This window comes from Nyctibius grandis, chromosome 31 (assembly GCF_013368605.1).
Source record: "Nyctibius grandis isolate bNycGra1 chromosome 31, bNycGra1.pri, whole genome shotgun sequence".
Classification (NCBI taxonomy): Eukaryota; Metazoa; Chordata; class Aves; order Nyctibiiformes; family Nyctibiidae; genus Nyctibius; species Nyctibius grandis.
Window position 1 is genome coordinate 4,939,728 of NC_090688.1, and position 26,590 is coordinate 4,966,317.

The following is a 26,590-nucleotide window of genomic DNA, read 5'->3' on the forward strand; positions in this document are numbered from 1 at the left end:
GGGGCGGGGCCAGAGGCCGGAAGTGCAGCTGTCGCCCCGCCCTGATTTCTTACCATCGAGAGGGGGCGTTGCCATGGGAACGGGCGGGCGGGAGTCCCGGCGGGGCTCCGGGCCCGGGCCCGGCCCGTGGTGCCGCCCCGCAGCCGCCGGGGCTGAGGGCCGGGGCCGGGATGGGGCTCTGCGTGCGCGGGCGTGTGGGCCGCTCCCCCTGGCCTGCATGGGGCGAAGGGAAGGGGAGAGCGGCCCAGTCCTCCACGCTCCCAGAATCCCTCTCCGCGGCCGCTCGCTCCGCCCGCCTCTGTGGTTGGGGCACATGCTCGGTGCGTGGGGCCGGCGCGGTCTCCTCCCGGTACTCCCGGCATGGCCCCCCCCACAGGTACCGGGCGGCGGCGGGGGGGGGCTGGGGGCAGCGAGGGGGCTGGGGCGAGGCGGGGGGCGAGGTGAGGGCGAGGGCGAGGGGCTGGCGTGGGGTGTGGGGGGGGAGGCAGGGGAGAGGGATGGGGCAGGGCGAGGGGGCCGGGGGCGGCCCCCCGAGGGCTGCGGAGGGAGGCCGTGGTGTCCTGCCGTCCCCGCTGTCACCTCTCTGCCCCACCGCTCCTGCCCGGGCAGGGGACAGCCTTGATCAGGGCTGCGACAGCCGCCCCCCTCCTCCTGTGGGCAGAGGCACCTGCCAGAGGCATGGCGGGGAGGGCGGCGGGGGGAGTCGGGTTTCTGTGAAGGACTTGTCATGCCCGAGAGGGTAAACAGTGCCCGGAAAATAATCCGGCTGCTGATTGCCGCCAGCGCTCTGGTTCCTTGGGAGCCCGATTTGTCAGCACGGTTTGTTTGCTGGGCCTCTCCTTTAAGTGCTTTTATCGAGCTTTAGCTGCGCAGCCGAGTTTCCTTCGCAGCCCGTGTACGTCTGCGTCTCACAGACGGTTTCCTCCCCACGTCCCCAGGTAACGTCGTGGACAGCCAGTCCCCCAGGCTGCTGGCGAATCAGCTGAGATGGGACCTGACAGCCGAGCAGATAGAGAGCATGGCCGCGGAGCTCACGGAGAGGACCAAGCTCGTGTACGACCGGGTGGGCTCCCAGGAGCAGGGCGAGGTGTCCTACGAAAACACGCTCAAGGCGCTGGCAGACGTGGAAGTGGAATATACGGGTGGGTACACCGACAGGTTGCCTTTGTGGCAATCAGCGTGGTGTCATTACGATTTTTTGGTGGATTTTTGCTCTGTACTGTCCTCTCCTTTTCTCTTCCCTTGGCTCCCGCAGCAGTACAGTGTTGTTTTTTTCCAGTTAATGTTTATACAGCTCGATATAAGTGCAAAGAGTAGATTTGGAATGGAAGTGAGGGCAGCGCTTTGGCAGCGATCGTTTTAGGGGATTACGTATAAAGTAACATGACATGGTGGCATCGTGCTGGCAAACGACGCAGGCTTTGATATATCTCTGGCTAATTATTTACAGCAGCAGAGTGCCAAAGGCATGCAGCCCCCCTCCTGCCTCACGGCACGTTAGCTGTCCTGACCGCCCGTGTGGCGAGGTGTCACGTCTGTAAGAAGCAGAAGCCAGCCTGCCGGCCTCTTCTTTTTTTCTGTCTGGTTTCTTTTTGCTAAAATAAGAGGAAAAGTCCTTACGAAGCAGGGGTAGTGTTAACTGCAGCAGAACTGTCAGCACTTTCCCTGGGCAACAGGGAGTAGCCGCCTGCTCACCTTCTGCTGGGTGGAGAGTTCTCGTGCCTGGAGGGCAGCGCCTTCCTGCTGGTGTTTTATTATTTGAGGTTTTACAGAGGGTGGCAGGGAATGTTCTCCCTGTTTTCCCTTCTAAAATGGAAATACGTCAGGCCAGAGCACGCCTGGGACACTTTTAGCCTGGTCCTCTAAGGAAGGGAGTCACGCAACGATGCTGCCCGTGTGTCTGCCAGCATAGAAGTCATGAGATCATAGAGTGGTTTGGTTGGGAGGGACCTTAAAGATCAAAAGACCCTAAAGATCTTTTATAGATTAAAGACCCTAAAGATCATCTGTGATTCTTGAAACTGTTGATTCCAGCTATAGCTGAGGCAAAGGCACTGGGGTCTCACAGGCAAGGAATTCGTGTGAGTTTTGTGAGAAAGATGGATTGTAGTGGGAGATGAGGGGACAGATGTGCTGGGCAGTGAGGAAGGGGTGAGCAGGCACTGCGGGTGAGCGAGCGCTGCTCAGAGAGGACAGCTCTGGGTTTGTCTGCCGGCAGCAGCTCGCCTTGCCCTTGTGTGGGTGGGCAGGTCGGGCTCCAGGGCTGTCAGACTGGTTCCCAATTAACACAGACTCTCTGTGTACACTCACGAGCAGTTCTGGGGCACGAAAGCGTTGCCTTCGCTGTAACCCCTGTTCTGTCTTCCCAGTCCGTCGGAACATGCTGGACTTCCCCCAGCACGTCTCTCCGTGCAAAGACATCCGTGCGGCGAGCACCGAGGCCGACAAGAAGCTCTCAGAGTTCGACGTGGAGATGAGCATGAGGCAGGACGTGTACCAGAGGATTGTCTGGCTCCAGGTGTGTGGGCAGTAGGATGCTCTGTCAGTGACACACCTCAGCAGCGCACTGAAACCTCCTGGAGTTACAACAAACCCTTTTCCCTTGTCCTGGTACTTAGGGGTGTTTCCGTCTGCTTCTGGATCACTGGTGTTAGAATAACCCACAACTCCCACCGAGAACCAGCTTTCTGCAGCAGCTGATCCTGCAGTTCTCTGTGCTCATGGGTTTTTGTTTTACAGGAGAAAGCAGAGAGCGCTTCACTGAAGCCTGAAGCGAAGAGGTATCTAGAGAGGCTGATCAAGCTGGGTAAAAGAAACGGTCTCCATCTCCCCGAGGAAACGCAGGAGGTGAGATCACAGAGCTTAAAGTAAGCACGTGTGGAGGAGGCCTTGCAGAGCTGATGGAACAGTGTTAGAGCAGAGGACTGAGGCTCCGACTCTTGAATTTTGCCCCTGATTCCTGTGACTGTGGTGCACACGGGTGTCTCTGTGCCCCGCTTTTTCCTTTCCATCGAAGGGGATGGCAGTTACAAAGTGGGGTCAACACTGGGAGTTGAGGAGCTCCTGAGAAGCTGAAATTGCAGCTGGTGCTGTGCAGGTCAGGAGTGGAAGTAGCCCCCATCCCCACACGCAAAGGGGTGGTCAGGGAAGGTGCCCCACTGGGGCTGGGGTCGGGGTGAGTGGGCTGGGGGTGCTGAGCTGCTCAGAGTCTCCCTCTTATCTTGTGCCAGCGCACGGAGCTCAAAGCTGGGTTAAAAATAGAAGAGAAGGTGAAATGAAATAAGGGTAGAGAAGGTTGTTGCTTCAACACCTGCAGCTCCTGAGCTGGCAGGAGACAGCTGGGACCTTGCTGAGGTGGCTGCTTTCCTACCAGGTGTGATCAAAGGGAGCCTGTTCTAGGCTGAGGGCTCAGCGCCCGCATGCAATTAATTCTGCAGCGTTGGGTTTGAATCAAAGCCAAGTGCAGACCGCCCGGCAGGTGGGCTGCTGGCTGGAGACCGGGAGGATGCTGTTTGGCTTCCCCCTTTGGACTGACTTTTCTCTGTTCATCTCTACTTTAAAGGAAATCAAAGCTATTAAGAAAAAGCTGAGCGTCCTTTGCATAGACTTCAACAAGAACCTCAACGAGGACACCACCTACCTGCCCTTCTCCAAGGAGGAACTAGGTATGGAGCGCTCAGGCTTCTTTCTCTGCTGCTGTGGCCCTGAGTGCCTGGATTCCTCTGGCCAAGGAGCAAGAGCCTGTTCCTGTGCTCAGTCCCAGAGCTGGCATTTCTCCATCGATCCTGTCTGCTCTTTTCTCAGGGGGGCTCCCTGAGGACTTCCTGAACTCCCTGGAGAAGACAGAGGACGGCAAGCTGAAAGTCACCTTGAAATACCCGCACTATTTCCCTCTCCTGAAGAAGTGCTACGTGCCTGAGACGAGGAGGAAGGTGGAGGAAATGTTCAACTCCAGGTGCAAAGAGGTAGGTGGGCCTCACTGCTTGCCAGCAGGGCCAGATGGGATGCCAGGCCAGGTCCCGGCACTGAAGGGGTCTTCTCTGAGGTTTGTATTCCTTCCCACACCTGGGGCTTGTGCTTCCTTTCTCACCCCGCTTTACTCTTTGTCTGACTCTACCTTGCAGGAGAATTGCTTGATCCTCAAGGAGCTGGTGGACTTGCGAGCGCAGAAGGCCAGTCTCCTGGGCTTCAGCACGCACGCGGACTTTGTGCTGGAGATGAACATGGCTAAAAGCAGCAAGACAGTGGCCACGTTCCTGGGTACGGTGCCCAGCTGTGGAGGGGAGGAGCAGGGGCCGGGTGTGCTGCTTCCAGCCCTGGGCGCTAACCCTGCCTGCCTTGGCTTTCCTAGATGAGCTGGCCCAGAAGCTGAAACCTCTCGGGGAGAAGGAACGGGCTGTGATCCTGGACCTGAAAAAGAAAGAGTGCGAGAAGCGTGGCCTGGAGTTTGACAACCGCATCAACGCTTGGGACATGCGCTACTACATGAACCAGGTGGAGGAGACCAAGTACAGCGTGGACCAGAACCTGCTGAAGGAGTACTTCCCCATGCAGGTGGTCACCACAGGCCTGCTGGCCATTTACCAGGAGCTGCTGGGGCTCACCTTCCACCTGGAGGAGAAGGCTCAGGTGTGGCACGAGGACGTCCAGCTCTACACGGTGAAGGACACCTCCTCCGGGGAGACCATCGGCAAATTCTACTTGGACCTGTACCCGCGGTGAGGCTTTGGGCGAGGCGGAGCGAGGGAGGAGGGCTAGGGCAGGGGGAGCAGAGCCTGCCACACGCCTCGGGGAAGAGAAGAGGCCGTCCCGCTCCCAGACACGTGGCTGTGTGGAGGGAGCGGGGTGTCCTCGGGCAGGGCTGTCCCAGGAGCCCGGGGCTGGTGTGAATCACAGCTTCTGCTCTGAGCAGGACCACGGTGGCTCGTGGCTGGCCACGGGGGAGGATCCGTGTAACAGTCTCCTCTTCCTGGCCTAGGGAAGGGAAGTACGGGCATGCAGCCTGCTTCGGCCTGCAGCCGGGCTGCCTCTTGCCGGACTCCAGCCGGCAGATCTCGGTGGCCGCCATGGTGGCCAACTTCACCAAGCCCACGCCGGATGCGCCTTCCCTGCTGCAGCACGATGAAGTGGAGACGTACTTCCACGAGTTTGGGCACGTCATGCACCAGCTGTGCTCGCAGGTGGGGCCGGGCTGGGCTGGCAGAGGGTGGGTTCGTTACCTTTCCCCCTGTCGTGCTCTCCTGCGGGGTTAAACGACGCCCCGCTCTGAGCTCGCCGTGTCTCCTAGGCGGAGTTTGCCATGTTCAGTGGGACACACGTGGAGCGGGACTTTGTCGAGGCACCGTCACAGATGCTGGAGAACTGGGTGTGGGAGAAGGAGCCGCTGCTGCGCATGTCCAGGCACTACAAAACTGGGAGCCCCATCCCTGACGAGCTGCTGGAGAAGCTCATTAAATCCCGGCAAGCAAACACTGGTGGGTCCAGTGGGAGCCAGCGAAGAGGGGCTGGAGGGGAGCGAGGGCTGCGCGCTGTCCCCAGCGAGGGCAGAGCCTCGCCGTGGTGTCCCCCGTGTGTGGGGAGGCGAAGGGGACTCTTAGTGACCTGGCTGAACTGGGCTGGGCTGGGGGAGCGGGTCAGAAGTTGGGTGTGGGGAGAACTGTGGGAGCCCCCGAGCCTCTTCGAGGCTCCTGCAGGCGGGAGCTCAGTTCGCCTCCTCCTCCTCCCGGAACAGGGCTCTTCAACCTGCGCCAGATTGTCCTGGCCAAGGTGGACCAGGCGCTGCACACCCAGACGAAGGCTGACCCTGTGGAGGTGTTTGCCCGGCTGTGTGAGGAGGTGCTGGGCGTCCCTGCCACCCCAGGTACCCAGGGGCTCGGGGGTCCCGCTCTCGCTGTCTCCCCATGCCTGGCCTACGAGCTTGGCTCAGCAGGTTCTTTTCAAGGCCGGGGCTTCGGGCTGGCTTGGTGGGGACAGTTTCTGCTGGCTCCAGGAACAGCAGGGCTGGAACCATACAAAAATAACCGGGAAGTCCTTCCCCGTTTCCCCTGGGATTGTGAACAAGCTGACCCAGTGCCTGCTCTGACAGATTTACAGCACGGAGGGATTTGTCCCGTGCTGTGAGCGGTTCCAGCAGCCTCTCCCGTTCACACCCCCCTTCCTTTGCCTCTAAGGTACAAACATGCCCGCTACGTTTGGCCACTTGGCCGGCGGCTACGACGCCCAGTACTACGGCTACCTCTGGAGCGAAGTGTACTCCATGGATATGTTCCACACGCGCTTCAAGCAGGAGGGGATCATGAACTGTAAGGTAGGGAGGGCGTCCTGCGCGGCAGGGGCTGCCAGGGGTGGTGGGAGACGGCCGGGGAGCGGCGTCGGGTGTCCTACGCCTGCCCCCGTCCCTGTCCTTGCAGGTGGGCATGGACTACAGGAATTGCGTCCTGCATCCTGGCGGGTCCCTGGATGCTTCCGACATGTTGAGGAAGTTCCTGGGCCGCGAGCCCAAGCAGGACGCCTTCCTGGCCAGCAAAGGACTGAAGGTGGAGAGCAACTCGCTGCCTTCGGCCTGCTGAGAAACCGCTCCAGCCCCTCTGAGTCAAGCCAGCTCCTTCGTCCGCGCGCCGGTCCTCAGGCCGAGCGACACCCGGTACTTCTGTCACCCAACGCGTCCCTGCCTGGAGCTGTTCCTCCAGGATCCTGCTCCGAGCTCACGCTGGGCTTCAGGAGCCGGACTGAGCCCTGGTGACAGCTCCAAGAAGGGAGCGGAATTGCCTTTGTCACCCCCCCCCTAAGGGGATGGGGCTGTCGTAGCCCACGTGAATTGGCTGAACTTTGAACCTGATCTCTGCACGAGGGTGAGTTTCGGCCTCGTTTATGGCCGGGGAGGAGGGTGAGAGCAGTTACCAAACTTGAATCATTGTTTTTAAATCCTTTTTAAGAAACGAGGCTTCCCCCCGGGCTTGGCTCTGTTTGTGCCCCGGGGCAGCCTCGCTGTTCTGAGCACGAAACAAGCGGCCTGAGAAGCTGCGTTGGGAGTCGTGCCCCAGTCCTTGGGCAGCTGGCGGCTGGGGAATAAAGATGGGGGATCCCAGAGCTTAAAAACCCTCGTGTTTACCACAGCATCCTGCGCTGAGCCCCTCAGCAGGCCCCGGAGCGGGGCAGAGTGGCCGGTACAGCCCTCCCTGGGCAGCGTGGGGCCCCGCACGCTACCGGGCGTCCCCGGGAGGTTGTACGTTCCCCCCGGGCTGTATCAGAGCTGCTGGGGCCATCGTAGGGCAGCTGATGCCTCCTGGGCTCAGGTCGTGGCAGCGGAGGGTGTGTTGCTGTTGCTGCCATCTCTAAGCCAGGGTGGGACAGGGGAAGGCTCTGGAAAAAAACCACAACAAGCGGACGGCTTCAAACAACACAAATGCCAGGGATAAAAATATCAAAGCGGGCTTCGTGCCAGGCCTTGAGCGGCGCTGGGTGCGGCGCCGAGCTGGGGGACAGCAGCCAGCCCTTTGCCCAGCCTCGGGAGCAGCCGGGCGGTGCCACCTGCCCCCCCAGCTGTTCCCCTGTCCCCGAGAACCCTAAAACTGGTGCCTGCGGGGCGGCGTGGCACGGCGTGCCTCCCTCTGCGGGGAGGGCGGCTCTGCCGGGAGGGGAGCGCTGACCCCGAGGGCAAAGGCCAAGCTCTGGTTTTGCTCACAGGAGCCGCACGCGGGCTGGGAAGGGGTTTCAGCTCTGGCTTCCTTCCCCGCAGCCCCGGATGGGAGCGTTGGGAGAAAGCTCGTCCCAAGTGCAGACAAAGTCGTTGCTGTCACCTCCCTCCCCCAGACCCCGCTGGTGGAAGGCCGGTGACACCCTCCCTCCCCCATCCCCTCTCGCGCTGACGTGTGGACGGGTCCGTGAGCAGCCGAAGTGGCTCCTTGGTGCTCGCTGGGGCCACGTTGAGCATCTTGTCTTTGTCCCCCCCACTCTTTTAGGCGTAGGCCAGTGTCTGTCCCGGGCGCCAGCCGCGCAGTTGCCGCTGTGGGTGTTTTCAGTGTCGCGTTTTCGGAGCTGCACCTTGTCCCCCCAGCTCCTCATCCCCGTCCCAGGCAGGCACGAAAGAGAGGTCCCTTTGGGGTTTGGGTTTGTTTTTTTCCTGTTAACCTTTTCCGAGGGCAAACACGTGTGTGTGTGTGTGTTTGCGTGTTCGTCCTGGTCATGTCCTCCCCACCCAGCTTGTTTCAGCGACTGGATTTCAGACGGTTCCCAGCACTAATAAAGGGTTTCCGAAGCGGGTGTGTGCGTGGCTCAGGTCCTGCTGCCGAAGCTTCTCCTTCGTGGCAGGGAGATGGTTGTCTCCTGGTCCCTGCCGGGATGGGGCAGTGGGGTGGGGAGACCCGGCGCTCCCGGCACAGCCGCCCCCTCCCCAGCGCCGCGGCAGCCCCCCGCAGCAGCCCGCACAGCGGGTCCCGTCCCACGAAGATGGGCACCGAGCGGCAGGCGTGGGGCGGCAGCGTCTCCGGTGTGAATCCCTGCGGAGCGAGAGGCAGTGACCCCCCGGCCCCCTCCCCGTGTCCCGTGCCCCCCGCCAGCCCCCACCTGGGTGAAGAAGCCGTGGTCCAGCACGTCGCGCAGGCTGGGCCGTGCCGCGGGCTCGGGGGCCAGCAGCCGGGCGATGAGGGCCCGGGCGTGGGGCGAGAGGTGGGGGGGCAGCGGGTACCGCGCCGCCCGGATGCGCCGGTACAGCTCCTGCCGCTCGGCCGCCTCGAACGGGGGGCTGCCCGCCAGCGCCGTGTACCTGGGGGGGTCCGGCTGCTCAGCGGGGCCGGCAGCACCCCCTGCCCGCCCTCCAGCTCCCCGCTTACATGGCGCAGCCCAGGGCCCAGACGTCCGAGGGCACCCCGTGTCCCTTGCGGTCCAACACCTCCGGGGCCAGGTAGCTGGGTGTCCCGCAGAGCGCCCTGGGGACACGGGCACGGTGAGCCCCAGCCTGGCAGCGCCCCCCAGGGCAGCGCCGCGGCCCCACTCACCCCCAGCGCCGGCCGGCCGGTGCCTCGTGCCGCGCCAGCCCCAGGTCCCCGATCTTCACCCGCATCTTCTCGGTCACCAAGAAGTTGCCTGTGGAGGGAGAGGAGCCCGAGCGGGGCTGGTGTGGCTCATCCTCCCGCTGCCCCAGCTCACCCTCCCCTGCCCCAGCTCACCCTCCTGCTGCCCCAGGTCACCATCCCACCGCCCCAGCTCACCATCCCACCGCCCCAGCTCACCCTCCCCTGCCCCAGCTCACCCTCCCCTGCCCCAGCTCACCCTCCCACCGCCCCAGCTCTGCCCCACACACTCAGTTTGAGGTCCCGGTGGACGATGCCCTGTCCGTGGAGGTAGCGCAGCCCTGAGATGATCTGCCGCAGGTAGTACCGCACCTCCGGCTCCGTCAGCCTCCCCCGGACCCGCAGGATGTCGGCGAGGGACTGGGGACGGAGCGAGGTGCCAGCTCGGGTGTAGCCCTGGCACAGGGATGCTCCAGTTCGGGGGTGCCGGTGCCCGCTCACCCGCCGGCTGCAGTACTCCAGCAGCAGGTAGACGTGGCTGCGGTCGGCGAAGTGCCCGTGGAGGCGGACAATGTGCCGGTGGTGCAGGCGGCCGTGCAGCTCCCGCTCCCGCTCCACCTGCATCGGCGTGAGCCCGGCAGCCCCCCGGGGAACCCTCCGGATCCGGGGACCCCCCAACACGCACCCTCGGGGAGGTGGGGAGGGGAACGCACCCAGCGACCCGGGAAGGAGGGAGAAGGGGAAGGGCAGGGCTGGGGGGCTCTGCGGGGTCCCCGTGGGCATCGCCCCCCCCCTCCTCCCTGGGGACTTGCTGTGTGTCCCCCAGACTCACCCTCTCCCCAATGCCCACCGCGGTGAGCCGGGCTCGTGGGATGACCTTCGCCGCGTAGACCCTGCCGCTGGCCACCTCGGTCAGCTGGTAGCAGCGCCCGAAAGCCCCCTGCGAGGACAGTCCCGCGGCAGTGGCTCAGTCCCGGTGCGTCCCCCTCCATCTGCCTCAGTTTCCCCTTCCCCAGAGGGGACGTGGCGGGTGCCCCTTAGAGCGGGACACCTCGGGGACCCCTTTGGGGTGCTGGTAAGTGACACTACCGGCGTGCCCAGTGGGGAGGGGGTGTTGGGTGGGGTGAGGGGGGGGATTTACCTCTCCCAGGAGCCGTCCCCGCTTGTAGAGCATCCCGCTGCCCGCGTCCTCGATGTACCATCCCGCGCACCCCCCGGCCATCCTGCCCCGGGGGGGACACTCGTCTGCAGCCGGGGCTGGGCTGCAGATGCGCCCCCCCCGCCCCGGGACCCCACCAGCCCCCGCCCGCGGTCTCCGGAGCTCCGGGCCCCGAAGGGTTAACGGGCAGCGGTGGAGGGCTGGGCGCACCTTTGGGGTTGGATATTAATAACGCGGCGGGGAGGGACGGGAGGCGAGCGGAGAGGGGGGGGAAGCCTCGCCCGGCCCCCCCCGGAGCTGCGCAGCCCATGCCCGATCGTGCCGGGTCCCCCCTTCCCGCAGCCGCCGGGACGCCGAGCCGGGACGGAGCCGCCGGGACGCCCCGGACGATGGGCGGTGTGGCCGGGAGGGGGTGTCGGGGAGTCCCGGTCCCCCCCGCGGGACCCCACGGTGCCGGGTAAGGTCCCGATCGCTGCTTATAACCCTTCCCCGGCCCCGCCCGGGATCAGCTCCGCTCCTGCGGGGAAACTGAGGCACGCGGAGCCCCCTCCCCGCCCCGGCCGGGGTCTGGGCATCACCGCACCCCGCCGGGCTCCGGACCTCCCCGAGCGACGGCACCGCGACCCCCCGGTCCCCGTGGGAGCTGCGCGGTGGGGGGAAACCGGCTGGGCCGGGGGATTCCCCGACACGGGGCTGGGACCCCGACACCCCCCGGCACCCCCTGGCATCCCCCGGCATCCCCTGGCACCCCCTGGCACCCCCCGGCACCCCTGGCACCCCCCGGCACCCCTTGACACCCCTGGGCTGGGGGGGGCTGATGTGCCCCAGGGTCAGGCACTTTGGGACCGGGGGGGGGGGTCTCCCCGCTGCCCCCCACCCCGTTCGCCCCACGGCGGGGCCGGATCCGGATGAGGGAGCGACGCAGAGCCCCGGCCCCGCCGCGCAGGTCTGGTCCTGTCCCGGCAGGCAGCGAGCGTGGCCCGGCTCCCCGCCGCGGGGCCCGGGGTGCGGCGATGCCATCGCCCGTGCCCAGAGTCGTGTGGGCACGTGTGCGGGATGCGGCGTCGCCCGCTTGGGGTCCAAGGCCCCGGTGTTGCATCCCTGGCTGGTGCCGCCAGCGGTGGGGACCCTCCCGCTGTGTCTTGGCTCCGTCTCGCCTCCTTCCCCCTCGCTGGGGTCCCCGCGGGGTGCACGGCGGTGGCAGCACCGATGCCAGGGTGTGGGACACCCCACTGCCGGCACCCCGGTCCCTGGGGACCGCGGGGCTCAGGGCTCTCTGCTCCCGCAGGCGCCGGCGGCCGTGGCGGCTGCTGCTCCTGGCCTGGCTCAGCCTGGGCTGCGGCGTTGGCACCGCGCAGGTGAGGGGTTCGGGGTGCGTGGTGGCACCCTGGGGCTGCTCCAGCCCGGCCCCGGCGCTGACCGTCACCTTCCTCCGTGCAGGGCCCAGCCCTGGGGACGCCGGTGTGGGTCCCCGAGCCCCCGGCCCCTGCTCGGCCCCGCCGGCAGCTGGCCCGGGGCGCCTGGGGGCCCTGGGGACCCTGGAGCTCCTGCTCCAGCTCCTGCGGGGACGGCGTTGCCCTCCGCACCCGGAGGTGCCTGCGGTGAGTGGGGCACAGGCAGCACGGCCCCTCCGGGGCGTCCCCAGTCCCTGCAGCACCCAAACCCCACAGGGCACCCAAACCCTGTGGCACGGCTCTGCCACCACCCCGCATGTGCCCCTGCAGGTCCCTGGCACCGCGCTGCGCCCAGGCCACGGTTCAGCCTGATTTCGGAGGGGACAGGATTGGGGAGGGCGGGGGGAGCCGGACCCTGCCGCCTCCATCCTGGGGTGCAGCTCCGGCAGGATGCGGCCCCGTGGGGGACATCGTGTCCCCACTCCCTCGTAGGGATGCATCACTCCCACCCCGGCCGCAGCTCGGTGGCTCCATGTCCCAGCCCCGGGGACAAGGAGAGTCCCCGCGGGGGACGCAGGGTGCAGGCAGGGATGCCCGGGGGGTGCCATGTCCTGGCCTTGCCGCGCTGACGCTGTGGCCAACAGGTCCACCGAGGAGGAGCCGTGCACGGGCGACCCGCGGCAGTACCGGCTCTGCCAGCTCCAGGTGAGCGTGCGAGGCCACAGCATGGCACGGATGGCCCCGGTCCCACGGGGCTCCATCCTGCCCATCCCGTGGGGCTCCATCCTGCCCGTCCCGTGGGGCTCCATCCTGCCCGTCCCGCAGGGCTGCCCCGGTGGCGCGGTGCCCTTCCGTGCCATGCAGTGCTCCCTCTACGACAACAAGCCCGTCCTGGGCGCGCCGGCCCGGTACCGCTGGGTGCCCTTCCATGGAGGTGAGTCCCGGGGTGGCGGGTGGCAACACCGGGCTAACCGAGGGGGGCCACGGCTGCCACCGGCATCACCCCCTTCCCTTCCCACCCGGCGCCGGCAGCCCCCAACGTCTGCGACCTCAACTGCCTGGCCGTGGGGCACAACTTCTACTACTCCTTCGGCCGGGTGCTGGACGGCACCCGCTGCGGCCCCGGCTCCCCGGACCTCTGCGTCGGCGGGCGCTGCCTGGTGGGTGCAGGCAGGGCCGGGACCCCTGGGACCCCCAGCCCTGACCCCCCCCCACCCTGAGGCCGCCTCTCGGCTCCCCGCAGAGCGTGGGCTGCGACGGGATCCTGGGCTCGGGCGCGCGCCCCGACGCCTGCGGCCAGTGCGGCGGCGGCCACGACACGTGTCTCTTCGTGCACCGGCTCTTCCAGGGCGCGGACCCCTCCTCCGGTGAATGAACCATTGCCCCGGCCCCCTCCATGGGTGAATGCTTTGGCTCTTGGCTCCCCTGTCCTCCTGTCCCCCGTCTGTGTCCCCAAGGCGTTGCCTGGCTCTCCGTCCCCTCCTCATCTTCCCCATTGCCGCCGGGGCATCGTCCCTGATCCCTTCCTGTCCCCAACACACGGGACAGGGACAGCGGGCTCGGAGGAGGCCCCTCACTGAGGTGATTTTGCCTCGTTGGGGAGGGTATTGCTCCTCTGGGGGCTGGGTGGGGGGTCTCTAGGGTGCCCCAGTGGTTCATGGGGTACCCAAGGGTTGCTCAGGGGTCCCTGGGGGTCCCCACAAGCCGTGTATCCGTGCCCAGTGTCCCTGGGGTGCCTGGCCAGGCTGCGGGGACGATGACACCCGTGGGGGCAGACAGCCCTGATGGCACCCAGTGCCCCCTGGTCTATTGCTGGGTGCCCCGGCTGTCCCAGTGGGGTCAGTGCTGCTCGTGCCTGGGACGGTGCTGGGGCTGCCCCAGAGCTCCTCTGTGCCCCGTCCCCTCCCACCCCAGCCCTGTCCCCCCGTCCCCGCGCTGTCCCCTCAGGCCGTGCCCCGGCCCTGCCCTGACTCTGTCCCCTCTCGCCAGGTTATTTTGGGTACATGAACGTGACCAAGATCCCGGCGGGGGCCACCCACATCAAGGTGACGGACAAGAGCCGCAACTATCTCGGTAGGACGTGTCCTGTCTCCGTCCCAGTCAGTCCTGGCTGGTGCCACCCACGGGTGCAGGCAGGGCAGGGCAGGGAGTGGCTGTGCCATGCCATGCTGTGCCATGCCATGCCGTGCCGTGCCACTTCCCCCGCTCGGACGCCGCTTTGGGCACCGTGGGTTCAGGACCTCGCCGGCGCTCGGGCACTTTTCCAGAGGCCACGGCCGTGGGGTTGGGGAAGGGCTGAGCCGGAGCGGGGCCAGGACCGGGACCCCCAGACCCCCCAGTCCCTCCCGATGCAGTCGGGGCCCCGTCCCCCGCCGAGACCCGGGCCTGGGGGCTGGGGGGGGTTTTGCAGACCAGGGTTTGGCTCCAGCTCGGGACCGACGCCAAGTTCTCACACGAAAGCAGATTCCCCCGAGCCCCGACCGTGGCTCTCCCAGCCCACGCTGCCCCCCCCGCTCGGGGAGAGGCCTCCGCTGGGGACCCAGGCGCCCGCGCTGCCCCCGCCCCCAGCCCGGCGTGGGGGTCCCGGGGCCCGTGAGGTGCTCGGCCCCCGGACACGCTCCCTCCCGCAGCCCTGATGACGAGTGATGGGCGCTACGTGCTCAACGGCGACTGGTCCATCGCCTGGCCGGGGCCCTACGAGGCGGCCGGCACTCGGCTGCGCTACGCCCGGGCCCCCGACGGCACCGAGAGCCTGGAGGCGCCCGGACCCACCGACGAGGACCTGCACGTGCTGGTGAGGGCGGGGGCGGCACAGGGAAGGGGGCAGCCGCCCCCTGGTCCCCCGCCCCCCCCAGAGCTCTGCCCCTGCCTGCCCAGGTCCTGCTGCAGGAGCCCAACCCCGGCATCGAGTATGAGTTCTGGCTGCCCCGCGGGCACCCCCAGCCCGGCCGGGGCCACGCCAGCCCCCTGCGGCAGCCCCAGCCCCGGGGGGCCGGCAGCCCCCCACCCCAGGAGCCCCCGGTCACCCCAGCCCCATCGCCGCCGCCCCACAGGGGCTTTGCCACGGAGCCGCCGCCAAGGAGCCCCACGGGGGCTGCCGCAGGTACCTGCTCCCTACGGGGGTCCCACAGCCCCCCTCACCCCGGGGGTCTCTGCCGTGGGGAGGGTCCTGGAGAGCCCCGGGGGTTCTCCATGGGATGGGGCCCTAAAAAAGGGCCCCCTGACTTAACCCTCCTCAGGAGCCCGGCGTGTCCCCTCGCTCCTTATGGGGTACAGACCCCCACTGCCCCCTCCCACCGCTGCAGGAGGGGGGGTTGGGGGTGCTGTGTCCCCTCTCCCCCCCCAAACTGCTTGGCCCCGCAGGGCGATGCGGGAGGTGCCGCCCGGCCAAGGGACGCTCCCAGCGCGTCCGGCACTTCTGCCAGAGCGACTTCGGTGAGCGCCGGGCGCAGGAAGGGGCTCGGGGCAACGCTGGGGGCCGTGCCCGGCTCAGGGTGCCCCACGCTCCCCCCCCCCACAAGTCTTCCAGGGCCGGATCCTGGCGCGGCGCTCGGTGGGGCAGGAGACGCGCTACGAGGTGGAGGTGCAGACGCCGTACCGGCGCCGGTTCCCGCTGGTGGCCCGGGAGTACCTGTGGGTGCCCAACACGTGCGGGTGCCCGCCGCTGCGGGAGGGCGGCACGTACCTGCTCATGGCGCGCCGGCACGTCAACCACGAGCACACGCTCAACCGCCTCCTGCTGCAGGACGACGGCTACGCGCGGCCCTGGACGCCCCGCGAGGAGCGGCTGGTGCGGGAGGCAGCGCGGCACTGCCCCCCGCCCCGGCCGCCCTGAGCACCCCCCACCCCGGCTCCGTCGCCCACAGAGGGGGCGGCCGGCGGGACCCCGAGGGCAAACCCCGGGGCTGGGGATGCTCCTGCCGTGTGCCAAGCCCCATCCGTGGCCGCAGAGGGGCCAGGGCCCCCCACGTCCTGCCCCATGCCCCGCGCCGGGCACCCCCCCGCCCTTGGGGCAACTCGGCTGCGGGGTGGGGGTTGGAGGGTGGTAATTTATTTTTTTTTGCAGAAAATAAACCCATATATCACCTCGCTCGCCACGTGCCCTTTCCTGGCTGGAGCTGGCCCAGGGTGTCCCCTGCCCTCCCCACCCCGGGGTCCCCTCCTGCGTCCCCACGCTGAGCCCCCGCAGCAACACACCCGCAGCGTGTCCCCGTCCCCGCGATGGACACGCGCCAGGCGCCGCCGGTCGGGGTCGGGGACCCGCCGCTTATCTCTCTTCCGGCGGAGGCGAGCGGGTCCCTCCCCGTGCCAGAGCCCCCCTCGCCCGTAACCCAACCCGTGGGGCTGGCGGGCGCAGCCGTGGGGCCCACGCAGGGACAGGATGTACCCGGGGTGCTGCAGGGACGGTCACCCCAGGAGCCCCGTGGGAACAGCCCCGCGCTGGGCACCCCGGGGTGCTGCGTTGCCCACTCGGGGCTCCTGGGGTGGTCTCGCACCCACCCCGGGGTGGGTTTGGAGCTGGTGCTGGGGAAGGGCTGAGCTCCCCCAGCTCGTGTCGCTGGTGACTGTTCCCAAACTGGGCACGGGTCAGGGCTGCAGCTGGGGGGTCCCTGGGTTGGGTCCCCTGGGGTGCCCCGAGCAACAGTTGCCAGCCCAAGAGGGTCGTTAGCATGATGGGTAATTAATCAGCAGGAGCCAGAGCTGAGCTCTGGGGGCAGCTGGGGCTCTGTACTGGGCTCCCCAGCTGGTCCCAGTAACGCCCAGGTGCTCCGGAGCGTGGGCAGAGGCACCTTGGGGTGATTAGGGCGGGGAAGGTGCCTCCACCCTATAAAAGTGCCCCCTCCCGCACTGGCTGGGGCTGGTTTGGGGCTTCTGGGGGGCTTCTGGGGGGCATCTGGCCCTGGGCAAGGGGGGGCTGTGGTGCCCTTGGGGGGTCCCCAGGGCAGCTGGGGCTCTGTGCTGTGCTCGGGGTGTCCCTGTGTGACTGTCCCAGCCATGGCGGGTTTGGGGACGGTCACCCCGCGTGCCAAGAGACCCCGCAGGGAGAGCAGCGGGGACCTGGGGCTCTCGGCCACCAAGGCTGGGGCTCGCCGGCGGGCCAAGAGCCGGCAGAGAGAAGGGGACCGGGGGGACACCCCGCTGCGGGGCCGGGACCCCTGGGAGCGTGTCCCACGTCCCCCGTTGACGCCCAGGACCCCCGGGAGGGGCCGGCTGGCGAAGCTGCGTCTCGAAGGGGAGCGCCGCAGCCTGGTGTCTGCCCCTCCCTGCCCTGGGGCACGGGGTGAGTGTGTCCCCCCCGGCGTCACCCCTGCCTGGGGAAGGGGGGTGGCCCCGGGCTGTGCTGATGGGACCCCTCTGTCCCCCAGAGCCCGCGAGCCCCCCACCCTGCTATAAGGGCCCCTACTTCTCGGGGCTCCCTGCGGACGAGTGCCAGGACCCCACTGCCCCCAGCCTGTGAGTACGTGGGGGGGGGTCCCCACAGCCCCCCAGCCCCGCTGTGCCACCGACCCTCCGCCTTCCTCCGGCCAGGCTGGTCCCCGCGGCCCCAGCGCCCCACAGGGAGGGTCCCCGCAGGACCCGCAGCACGCCGGAGAGGACCCTCGTCCTGGAGCTGGTGAGCTGGGGGGGCTCGGGGGGCCGCAGCCCTGGGGCTGGGGGCTGACCCTTCTCCCCACCCGCAGGAGGGGACCCTGGTCTGCTCCTCTGTCCTCGCTGGCTGGCGGCCGGGCGCTGCGGCCACCGTCACCACCGACTTCCAGGGAGACGCCTACGAGGTGGGTGCCCACGTGCCGGGGTGGGGACAGCAAGGTGCTGGGTTCCCGGGGGGGCATGGGGGGCTGTGACAAGCCATGGTGGCCATGTGTTCTCTGTGCCAGTGTCCTTCCCTAGTAGCCAGAGGGGAAGTGAGCCCCAGGGGCTGATAATCCCAGGGGAGGGGGTGGCCGAGGGACCCCTGGGGTCCTGCTTGGGGTGCTGGCCCCCCCTCTTGGGGGTCGCCTTGGTGTCAGGACATGGGTGACGTGGTTTTCTGGGGCTGCCTGGAGACGCTGCTCCCTTCCAGGTGCACGTGAAGCTGCGTCCCCACGTGCAGCAGTTCCTGGAGACCCTTTCCAAGACCTACGAGGTACCCAGAGCCCCCGGGTGCCCCTGGGGTCTGCGGAGAGCTGGCAGGGTGCTGCTGCCTCGGGGTGGGGGGGCTTGGGCAGCCTGTGCTGGACCTTCCCCTGCTCCCCCAGATCTTCATCTTCACCACCGTGAAGCAGGACTACGCCGAGAAGGTCCTGGATGTGCTGGACCCCAAGAAGAAGCTGATCAGGTGATGGTGGCCTTGGTGAAAGGCTGCTGGGGACCCCCTGCATGGCAGGGGCAGGTCCCCATGGGTCTGTCCCCCCCCTCCAGGCACTGCCTCTCCCAGCGGGACTGTCTCTGCGCCGGGGGCTGCTACTGGAAGGACCTGACCCGCCTGGGCAGGGACCTGGCCAAGACGGTGGCCCTGGACCACACCATCCAGGGCTTCCCCGCCCAGGTACCGGCAGCGGTGGCTCTCGTGGGGGGTGGGCTGTGTGCACCGGCCCCCCAGGAGCACCGTGGCCGTGACGGCTCCTCTCTCCCCAGGCTGCCAACTGGATCTCGGTGCCGAGGTGGTGGGGGGACCCGCGGGACGAGGAACTGCTGCGCCTCATCCCGCTGCTGGCACAGCTCGGCCGGGCGGTGAGGACCGGGGGGCTGGGGAGGGGACGGGTGCCCCGGGCTCCTGGGGCAGGGCAGTGTGAGCTGCCCCGGGCCCCCCTCCGGGCAGACCCCCCCTCCAACCCCCGTCTCTCCCCGTGCAGGACGACGTGCGCGCCGCGATCCGGCGGCGGTTCCCGCGGCGCAGCCTGGCTGGCGAGGACTAGGCCAGCCCCGACAGAGGGGAGAGGGACGGAGAAAACCCCCGTGGCTGGAAGCGTGAGGGACCCCGTGGGACTCCCCCATGGCGGGGGCAGCCGTGCTCCGCTGCACCCCGGCTCTGACCCACCCTGCGGCGCTGGGACGGACGGTGTTTCGGCAAAGCCGTCGCCCCCAGGGCCCTCCCTTGGTGTCACTCGCTTCCCCAGGGCAGGCTGTGAGGCATCGCGGGGGGATCCCACCTGGAAGACCTCCTTGCTCTCAGCCACCTCCTGATGAACCTCCCTGTCCCAGCCCCGCTCGCACCCGTTCACCCCCTCTGTGCTCTGTACGGTCCCGCCGAGGGGCTGCTCCGTGTGTCATTACACGCTTGGGCAAAGGTCTCGCTCTCGGTGACTCTGCAAACACGTGTGTGGTGATGGCACAGCCGGGGAGGGGGCACAAACCCCCACCCCACCCTGCCCTGCCGCAGCCGGGGTCCCGCGGGCCGGAGGCTGAGCCCTGCGTGGTGCCGGTGCCCCCGGGAGGGCCCCAGCTGGCAGCTCTCCCCGTCCCGGCCCCGGCTGTGCCAGGGAGCAGCTGCCGCGGTGCCGCTGCCAGCCCTGACGGGACAGCCAGGGCCCGGGGCGTTCGCCCCCGCTGCTGCGGCGGGGGGAGAGCGGGGGCAGTTGTGGGGCGCAGCGACCCCACAACCCCTTTTTTAAGGACTAAATGCTGCTGGTAACGAAGAGCCGGGGGTTGCACCGTGCTCTGTGCAGCAGTGGGGGGGTCTGGGTCGGAGTCCGGCTGCCTCTCCCCTACCGAAAGCCGTGTGGGGGCCGGGGTCCCCAGGGGTGTGGGGGGAGACAAGCCAGGCACGGAGGGAAGCCACCACCCATGTCTCTGCCCACGCACGGAGCTGGACGCGGGGTGGGAAGGGACGTCACCCTGCGGAGAGGGCGGCGCAGAAAGGCAATGACCGGTTTATTTTGGAAGCGTGGCGAGGGCAGCTCTGCGTCCATGCAGTCCAGGCTGGCGTCACGCCGTCCTTCCAGCCTGGGGACAGCAGGAGCTACGGGTCATGACACAAAAGGCCACACGGTAAGTCAGCTGTCTGGGTCCCAGCTGGTCCCCTCACAACCTCCTTCGCTGCTGGAACGGGAGCAACAGAGACCTGCAGAGGACACCTCTCCTTGTCCTGGGAGAAGAGGCTGCCCCACCAGAGCTTGGGGAGACCTCAGCTCCGTGCTCCCCAACCTCCCCGCTAGCAAAGTCCCCTTCCATCGTCCCTGCAAGGTCCTGGCGGGGCACCGGGCTCTCCCCGGGGACTGTCCCGCTGCTGCAACATCACCCACTCGGCCTCCAGCGCGAGGGCTGAGCGGCATCTCGCCAGCCCCCACTTCACCCTCCCGGTTGCCTCCAGCACCTTCCCTGTGCTGCTGCCCTGAGGAGATCAGGCTCCCGCAGGTCTGTGCGGCTGCTGCCATGAGCTGGTTCCCAAAGCTCCTCATTAAGCCCTTTGCAATTAAGCCCAGAGGCTTCTCCCAGCTTTTAACCCCATTTGCCACGCTCGCTTCCACAGGGGAGCCAGAGCCTGCATGGTGCTGCCTGCCGGAGCCCCGTGTCACAGTGGGTGTTAAACCCCCCAGGAGCACCCAGCCCAGTGTGGTGAGCCTCACCGGAGAGAGGAACCACAAACCACTGAAATTATGTAGTTATAAATGACAGCTAAGGTGTACCTCTCCTTTCCTCTCAGCTCTCGGAGCATGTGAGGGCTTACCAGCTTGACTGGCTTTGCAGCTTGCTGTAATTGCACCTATTTTGGGGGCTTGAGCGTGTACAAGTTCTAACATTTCCTTGATGCGAAAATTCACTGCAGGAGACACCAAATCTTTTGATCCAGCCACGGAGAGGCTGAGTTCCCACTGCAGCATCCCCCAGGCAGGAGGAAGGCACCAGCTCCCACCGTCCCTGGAGCCAACGTGCCCGAAGGAGCCGGTTCCTGCAGCCCGCGCTGCTCGGCCCCCCGTGGTTACGTAGTTGGCAGATGGGTCTGGATGGTCCTTCTCAATCCCATCGTCCAGGAAGGTCAGCACGGCCCCCCAGCCCGCTGGACCCTTTGCTCCAAGCAGTGAGAATGTTTAGATGGGGATTGATGTAATTGTTCTGGAAAACGGATTACGTTTGATCAGCCCCTGGGCAGCAGGCTGCGGGTGACCTTCAAGGGCGCTGCTGCTGCCTCATCACTGTCGGTATTAGTCCTGTTTGCATGTCAGGGAGGTGATTTGTGTGAGGATTAGAAGAGAGAGCAGCACAATCTCACCATGTACCACTGTTCATGGAACCAGGGATCTGTTGGCACCATGCTGACACTTCTCTTTGTGCAGCTCTTTACAGTTTGCTGCTCAAACCAGAGGGCCTGGGTGGGGAGCGGCGTGGTTGGTGTCAGGCAGAGCCTGCCCAGCATGGCGTGGGGCAGCCTCCCTCCCTGCAACCGCCTCCTCCCTACCTTTGGCTCTTTTGCCAGGTGCATATTCCAGCCCCAGTGTCTGCTTAAGGCTTCCTGCCTGGTGCCGTGGTGTTTGAAATGATAATAAGGTTCTCCATCACCTGCAGGCACAAAGAGCTGCTGTAAGAGATCACGCCTAGACAAGCGGCTGAGCTGGGGATGCGTGTGCTGAGCTGGGGATGCGTGTGCCACCTCTACGTGGGCCGTAGAGATCAGAAAGACACGTTTAATGTGAGCTGTCCGTGGCAGGGCAAGCAGAGAGCAGTACTGGGAGCCAGGGCGGGCTCCCAGGGGAGGTCTGTGTGTGCCCTTTGGGTTTCCTCGCCCACCCATGCACACAGAGGCCATCAGCAATGTGCACCCCTACCCCGCTCACGCCTTCACCTGCGTCCGATGGTTTAAAAGCACTAGAGGGGATGATTGAACGCCCTGTTTTGGAATTAAACCCACGTCCCGCCCTGGGACAAGTGGTGGGGACGAGCAGAGGAGGACGAGCCAAGAGGACACCGGGTGGGACAAGGCTGCGTGGGCTGGAGGTGCTGGGCTGGCCCCGGCCCCCACCGCCCTCCTGCCCTGCCACCCAGCCTGTGGGCACCCACCGGGCCGTGCCTGGCCCAGGCAGAGCAGGCCGTGCCACCGGGCCAGGCCCCCGGCCTCCCACGGCCCCACCGCCACCTGCACGGCCTGGCGGCTCAGGTAGCCGTAGGGCTCAGCAGGGCGATGGCCACGACCCCCAGCCGTAAGAGCAGCCCCGGCCGCAGCCCCGGCCTCGGCCGCGCTGCCGTGGAGGCCGCAGGGCCCGAGAAGGTGTTGCCATGGTGACGGTGTCACCCCGCCCCACCGCTCCAGGCCCCGCCCCAGCAACACATTGGCCCCGGGGCAGCGGGAGGCGGTGGGGGGGGCCGGGGGGGTGGGAGCAGAGCCGGGCCCGGTGCCCGGTGCCGGTGCCTCAGCCATGGGCACGGTGCTGCAGCGTGTCCAGCGTTTCCTCGAGCGCCCCGGCCCGGTCAGCGACTTCCTGGGCCGCGTGGAGACCAGCACCGGCGTCCAGCGGCTCTACCTGGCCACAGGTGCGACCGGCATCCCCGGGTCCCCCCCCGGTTCCCCTCGGTCCCCTCCGGTCCCCCCCGGTCCCTCTCCTGGGCTACGCTGCCCGCTCCCTTCCCGCCCCTCCTGTTGGGGGGATCTCTGAGGCTCCCTCCTCTTTCCTGGGGTGCCCTGGCAGCCCCTCACCGTGCCTCTGGGCTCTGCAGGGTGGCACGGGCAGGGCCCGCTCCTTTGGGGGCTGCTGGGTGTGCTGGTGGAGCGGGGCCGCACTGGGGTGGGGGCCGGGGGGTGGCCGCACCGTCCGTCCTCGCCTTCGGCAGGCGTGAAATCCCGCACCCCGAAAGCCACGGGCTCTGCGTGTCGGAGGGCTCGGCCCCCAAGACCCCCCAGGAGCCTGGCCCTGGTGGAGGGGGGTCCCTGCTCCCTGGTGGGTGAGCCCCAAATCGTGGCGGGTGAGACTCCTGTCCCCGTGTCCCGTGGGACTCGCCTCCTGCCCCGCGGGAGGGCCGAGGTCCATCTGTTCCCCAGATCCTGTTTGCTCCTTAACGAGAAACCAGCCGGCGTCTTCCCGGGGAGCGTCGTCCCAGCGTGACGTGACCCCTCGCCTCTCTCCCCACCCCAGCTCTGACCCTCGGCCCCGTGCCACTCTCTGCCAATTCACAATTTGCCCATCCACGTTCTCCGAGCCAATATTTTATATAAAACCTCCCGGGAGGGGCTCAGGGTTTCCCGGTTGCCCACGTCCCACTGGGCGCTTCCCCTGCCCTTCGCCTCCCGCTGCCATTTCCTGGCCCTGGCCCCGCTGCTGCTCCGAGGGGGAACGGGGTCCGTGAACGGGCACGTGCCGCTGCGAGCAGGTTGTGTTTGTGGCTGTCGGGGTCTGCTGAGCAAAATGGTCCCGGGGCTTTGGTCGTGCTCGGGTGTGATGGGCTTCTGGGGGCAGGGGGAGAGCGGCGGCACCGCTGCCACCAAAGGGCGATGGTCCCGTGTTCTCGGTCCCTGTCCTGGAAAGGAGAAGCTGCTGCTAAAGTAAAAATACCCATTTCTCCCTCCCCCGGCTCTGGAGCAATTCCCGAGTTGTGTGTGAGCCCAGCGGGGTCCGTTCTGCATCCCCGGAGCCAGTAGCGACCCACGGGCTGCAGTTGGGAGCCCATCTCGCCTGGCCTCGGGGCAGCACAGCCAGGTCAGCCGTGCGGTGGCTTCGGCTGGGTAAAAATCACCCTGGAGGAGGACGGTGTCCCCCTCCCAAGGCACGGGGCCGGCCGGGCTGGCCGTCACGCCGGCTGCTCGCCCTCCTTGCTGGGACAGGCACCATGGGACAGCTCCGGCCGCCCCCTCGGCAGCTCCCTGTGAGTGAAACCTCTCACTTGGATTTTTTGCTGTTACGTAAATTTCTCTGGGGGCTAAACTGAGCCCATGAAATCCCTCCTGAGGCTCTGGGGGGGACGAAACCCAGTGCTGCTCGAACCTGCCCATCAGTTTTCCTTGAAGGGAGGTTTGTGACTGCTCCCATCTCCTGGGAAAGCCCCGACGCCCCGTTCGTGCCCGGAGCAAGGCGCAGAAGTGCTGCAGTGAGCAGAGCGGGGATAATCCGGGCTCCGAGCCCCAGCAAGGGCTTTCCTCTAATTCACCGGCACAGACAGGTCAAGCCCTGGCTGTCCTGCCCGCCGCGGGGCACGGCGCTCACCTCGGCGGAGGAGTTTGTGCGCAGGGTAGGGGAAACGCTGCGGGGCTGTGGCAGTAAATGCCCTCGACTCTGCGTGTCCCCGGGCTGCCGTCCTGCCCTCTGCCCCCTCGGGCAGGCTGGAGGGAGCTGCTGGGTGCCCTGGTTTTGGCAGCAAGGGCTCCTTGCTCCGGCTTCCCCCATCCACCAGCCCTCCCAACCCTGCTGGTCCTGCCTCTTGCAAGTGTCTGAGGGCTGGCAGGCTTCAAACGACCCCAGCCTCGGCTTACATTTAATTTTAACGATTTAATTTAATAACAGGGAAGCGGGATTGGATTGCTGGTTCTCAGGGGGCTGAATCCTTAACGAACAGCGGCTGCTCGGGGCAAGCACGTGCAGGAGATGCGTGCAGGGAGCAGAAAGGAGACGCAGGCTCTGGCAGCGGGGCTGCTCCTGGGCGCTTGGCTCTGGTCACAAAGCTTGTCCTTGAACAGTCGTTAGGAAAAATGCCAAGTGGCTCCGAGCCCCGCGCGTGGAGGAGCAGCTCAGCGCCTTGACTTTGGACTGTAGCTTCCAACGGCTCCACAGCCTTGGCCCGGGTCCAGGCCGGCGGCGGGTTTGTTGTGGCAAAGTCCTTTCCAGACCAGGGAGGGGACAAACGGTGGCAGGACCAGGTCGTGCCTCGCTCGGGGATGAGCGAGCGCCTGCACCCCACGACAGACTCTGCTACTGTGGCTGCGCAAGCGGCGCGTTGAGCACCTCAGTGGTCTGGTGTGCGGAGGGTCATACGGGAATTAATTGGGGGTGGTCGTTATTCCCAACTGGAGGGTCCCACATGTGCCTCTTCTCACTACTGGGATGAGAAACCCGCTCAGCGGACTGAGCCGGGGTCTCTCCTCGCCGTCTCGGTGTCGGCGGGTACGTGACCGTCCTTTCTGTCCCCCAGCAGGCTCTGTGGCGTGCCTGGGGGCGTACCTCGTGTTCGGCTATGGCGCCCCGCTGCTCTGCAACCTCATCGGCTTCGCCTACCCTGCCTACGTCTCGTAAGTACCCATGGCCCGGCCTAGCCTCCCTCCACCATCTGGAGAGCGGTCCCTGCCCGTAGCTGAGGGTCTCCCTGGTGAACGAACAGGCGGTTATGGTCGGGAAGCTCTTGAGACCTTCCTGAAAACGCTGGGACCTGGCACAGTCCCAGCTCAGGGCAGCAGCACCCGGTAGGTGGGTCTGCTCCAGGGTTTGGAGGACTCGGGAAAGAGGTGCCCACCCTGGCAGGACTGCAGCAGCAGTGCCTGTCCCCTCTCCTGCCGCAGCATCAAAGCCATCGAGAGCTGCAACAAGGAGGATGACACCACGTGGCTGACGTACTGGGTGGTGTACGGCGTCTTCAGCATAGCCGAGTTCTTCTCCGACATCTTCCTCTACTGGTTCCCCTTCTACTACGCTGGGAAGGTAACGGCTTTGCTGGGGGCTGCCGGGGCCAGAGTCCGCTCACCCGATGGCTGAACTTGGAGGAGCCAAGCGTGGTGGGCTCTGCAGGGCGGTGGTGGTGGCTGTGGTGGGGCCACCATCCAGCACGGAGCTCCCCGCAGTCAGCTGAGGTCCTGGTACCTCCAGCGAGCTCCAGCCTTGGGGAGCTGCTTTTGGGCCAGGCTGGGGGGGACTGGAGCAGCTCAGCTGCTGCCCCGTCACTGCCGCCCTTCTGGGGGCTGCCTCGCTCGGGCCCTGCCTGCCCTGCCAACTTCCAGCTCGGGTTTCTCTCCTCCCCGCAGTGCCTGTTCCTGCTGTGGTGCATGGCCCCCGTGTCCTGGAACGGGTCACAGGTGCTCTACCAGAACGTCATCCGGCCCTGCTTCCTCAAGCACCACGAGGCCGTGGACAACATGCTGGGCAGCATCAGCTCCAAAGCCCTGGACGCGGCTTCCACCATCACCAGAGAAGGTAACGCGGGTCCCCCTGTCCCCGCCGTCCTGCTCCGTGTCCGGGGCAGGCAGTTGTCCCCGCAGCACGGCCCGGCTCCGCTGGGACACGGGCAGCTCTCGTTTTAATTACTGGCACGTGGCCGTCTCTCCCTGAGCGTGGGCCGCGCTCCCACAGCCGCAGCCCCATCCCTCCACGGCAGCAGGAGCCGAGCGGGGGGTTCGCTCTCCCCTCTCCGTAACTCTCTCTCTTCTCTTTGCGCCCCGCGGTCCAGTCCTGCAGACTCTGGGCAGCAGCAGAGCCCGGCTCACGGCCCAGGTGGCACCGCAGCTCAGCTTGTCTGTATGTAAGAGCCGCGGTTCCCGCTGCCGCCGAAGGGGCCGTTCTGCGTGTATCGCCGTAGCTGCTTAGCCAGACCCTGCGGGCCCCCGCCGCCAACTCGGTGCTGGCCAAAATAAGCTCCTGCTCTCGCAGACGCCGCCGTGGCTCACGCACAACCGTCCCTTTCTCCCTCGGCGCGGGTAGAGCAGGCGCTTTCCCTCCTGCTTCTCCGTAGCCAGACCCCAAAGCCGTGTGTCCTCCCTCGGCCCCGCCATGTCCGTGTCCTCCTCAGCGCTGGTGCCAACGCGGGGGCTCCCGTTCGAAGCCCCCACCCCGGCCACGGGCAGCTGCCCGCCAGCCCCGGGGAGGGCAGGAGCTGGCTGCAGCGGGAACAGGGAGGGAACGGGTTGGTGACACAGGGAATGGGCTTGTCCCTGGGGCCACCGGGTGGCCATTGCTCCAGGGATGGGGACTAACGCCAGACTCGTGTCTCTTACAGCCGCCACAGCAGCCTTGAACCTGACACAGAACCTGACACAGGAGCTGACACAGAAGCAGCAAGTGAGAGCAGACACCGGGACCGCGACTCCCGGCGTAGGCCTGGGCCAAGGCCTGGGCCTGGCTACGGCCTAGCCCCGGGCCCTACCGCTGTTGTCCCAAATAAACCCCCGGGGGATTCCCGGTGCTCCGTGACCCGCCTCT

The 26,590-nt window shown here is 66.9% G+C and overlaps 5 protein-coding genes across 20 annotated transcripts; 4 read left to right on the top strand and 1 right to left on the bottom strand.

The window, feature by feature from the left end:
* Positions 1-103: 103 nt before the first annotated feature.
* THOP1 (thimet oligopeptidase 1) lies at positions 104-8,262 on the top strand. Of its 3 annotated transcripts, XM_068420888.1 has the most exons (14): positions 104-376; positions 939-1,142; positions 2,370-2,518; positions 2,740-2,847; positions 3,563-3,665; positions 3,805-3,965; positions 4,125-4,260; positions 4,352-4,494; positions 4,588-4,718; positions 4,979-5,180; positions 5,288-5,474; positions 5,732-5,860; positions 6,171-6,307; positions 6,411-8,262. In XM_068420888.1, the coding sequence occupies exons 1-14, from the start codon at positions 361-363 to the stop codon at positions 6,567-6,569; spliced, it is 1,965 nt and encodes a 654-aa protein (XP_068276989.1). In that variant the 5' UTR covers positions 104-360; the 3' UTR covers positions 6,570-8,262. The 3 variants fall into 3 exon arrangements, with proteins under 3 accessions (XP_068276989.1, XP_068276988.1, XP_068276991.1); XM_068420887.1 differs by having other exon boundaries at positions 4,352-4,718; XM_068420890.1 differs by lacking the exon at positions 104-376 and adding an exon at positions 738-819 and having other exon boundaries at positions 4,352-4,718.
* On the bottom strand, positions 8,098-10,622 carry PLK5 (polo like kinase 5 (inactive)). Of its 6 annotated transcripts, none has more exons than XM_068420904.1 (8): positions 10,381-10,622; positions 10,153-10,234; positions 9,844-9,951; positions 9,302-9,629; positions 8,997-9,084; positions 8,832-8,927; positions 8,566-8,764; positions 8,098-8,498 (listed from the first exon to the last, which is right to left on the bottom strand). In XM_068420904.1, the coding sequence occupies exons 2-8, from the start codon at positions 10,231-10,233 to the stop codon at positions 8,208-8,210; spliced, it is 1,191 nt and encodes a 396-aa protein (XP_068277005.1). In that variant the 5' UTR covers position 10,234; positions 10,381-10,622; the 3' UTR covers positions 8,098-8,207. The 6 variants fall into 6 exon arrangements, with proteins under 6 accessions (XP_068277005.1, XP_068277001.1, XP_068277003.1 ...); XM_068420900.1 differs by lacking the exon at positions 10,381-10,622 and having other exon boundaries at positions 9,302-9,431; positions 9,513-9,629; positions 10,153-10,314; XM_068420902.1 differs by lacking the exon at positions 10,381-10,622 and having other exon boundaries at positions 9,302-9,467; positions 10,153-10,314.
* On the top strand, positions 10,545-16,382 carry ADAMTSL5 (ADAMTS like 5). 7 transcript variants are annotated; one of them, XM_068420892.1, is made up of 12 exons: positions 10,545-10,627; positions 11,459-11,528; positions 11,611-11,771; positions 12,209-12,269; positions 12,390-12,498; positions 12,597-12,724; positions 12,808-12,931; positions 13,554-13,637; positions 14,195-14,358; positions 14,442-14,667; positions 14,804-14,999; positions 15,086-16,382. In XM_068420892.1, exons 1-12 carry the CDS (start codon positions 10,560-10,562, stop codon positions 15,741-15,743), a joined length of 2,049 nt encoding a protein of 682 aa, XP_068276993.1. In that variant the 5' UTR covers positions 10,545-10,559; the 3' UTR covers positions 15,744-16,382. The 7 variants fall into 7 exon arrangements, with proteins under 7 accessions (XP_068276993.1, XP_068276994.1, XP_068276995.1 ...); XM_068420893.1 differs by having other exon boundaries at positions 14,928-14,999; positions 15,094-16,382; XM_068420894.1 differs by having other exon boundaries at positions 15,094-15,654.
* A 105-nt stretch (positions 16,383-16,487) lies between these two features.
* On the top strand, positions 16,488-18,771 carry LOC137675023 (uncharacterized). Its single transcript, XM_068420905.1, has 8 exons — positions 16,488-16,845; positions 16,931-17,018; positions 17,094-17,338; positions 17,626-17,688; positions 17,801-17,880; positions 17,964-18,090; positions 18,180-18,275; positions 18,398-18,771. Exons 1-3 carry the CDS (start codon positions 16,560-16,562, stop codon positions 17,224-17,226), a joined length of 507 nt encoding a protein of 168 aa, XP_068277006.1. The 5' UTR covers positions 16,488-16,559; the 3' UTR covers positions 17,227-17,338; positions 17,626-17,688; positions 17,801-17,880; positions 17,964-18,090; positions 18,180-18,275; positions 18,398-18,771.
* Positions 18,772-20,008: 1,237 nt separating this feature from the next.
* Positions 20,009-26,581, top strand: REEP6 (receptor accessory protein 6). Of its 3 annotated transcripts, none has more exons than XM_068420850.1 (5): positions 20,009-20,519; positions 24,600-24,693; positions 24,961-25,099; positions 25,420-25,588; positions 26,388-26,581. In XM_068420850.1, the coding sequence occupies exons 1-5, from the start codon at positions 20,489-20,491 to the stop codon at positions 26,519-26,521; spliced, it is 567 nt and encodes a 188-aa protein (XP_068276951.1). In that variant the 5' UTR covers positions 20,009-20,488; the 3' UTR covers positions 26,522-26,581. The 3 variants fall into 3 exon arrangements, with proteins under 3 accessions (XP_068276951.1, XP_068276952.1, XP_068276950.1); XM_068420851.1 differs by lacking the exons at positions 20,009-20,519; positions 26,388-26,581 and adding exons at positions 21,459-22,010; positions 25,842-26,379; XM_068420849.1 differs by lacking the exon at positions 20,009-20,519 and adding an exon at positions 21,845-22,010.
* Positions 26,582-26,590: the final 9 nt, after the last annotated feature.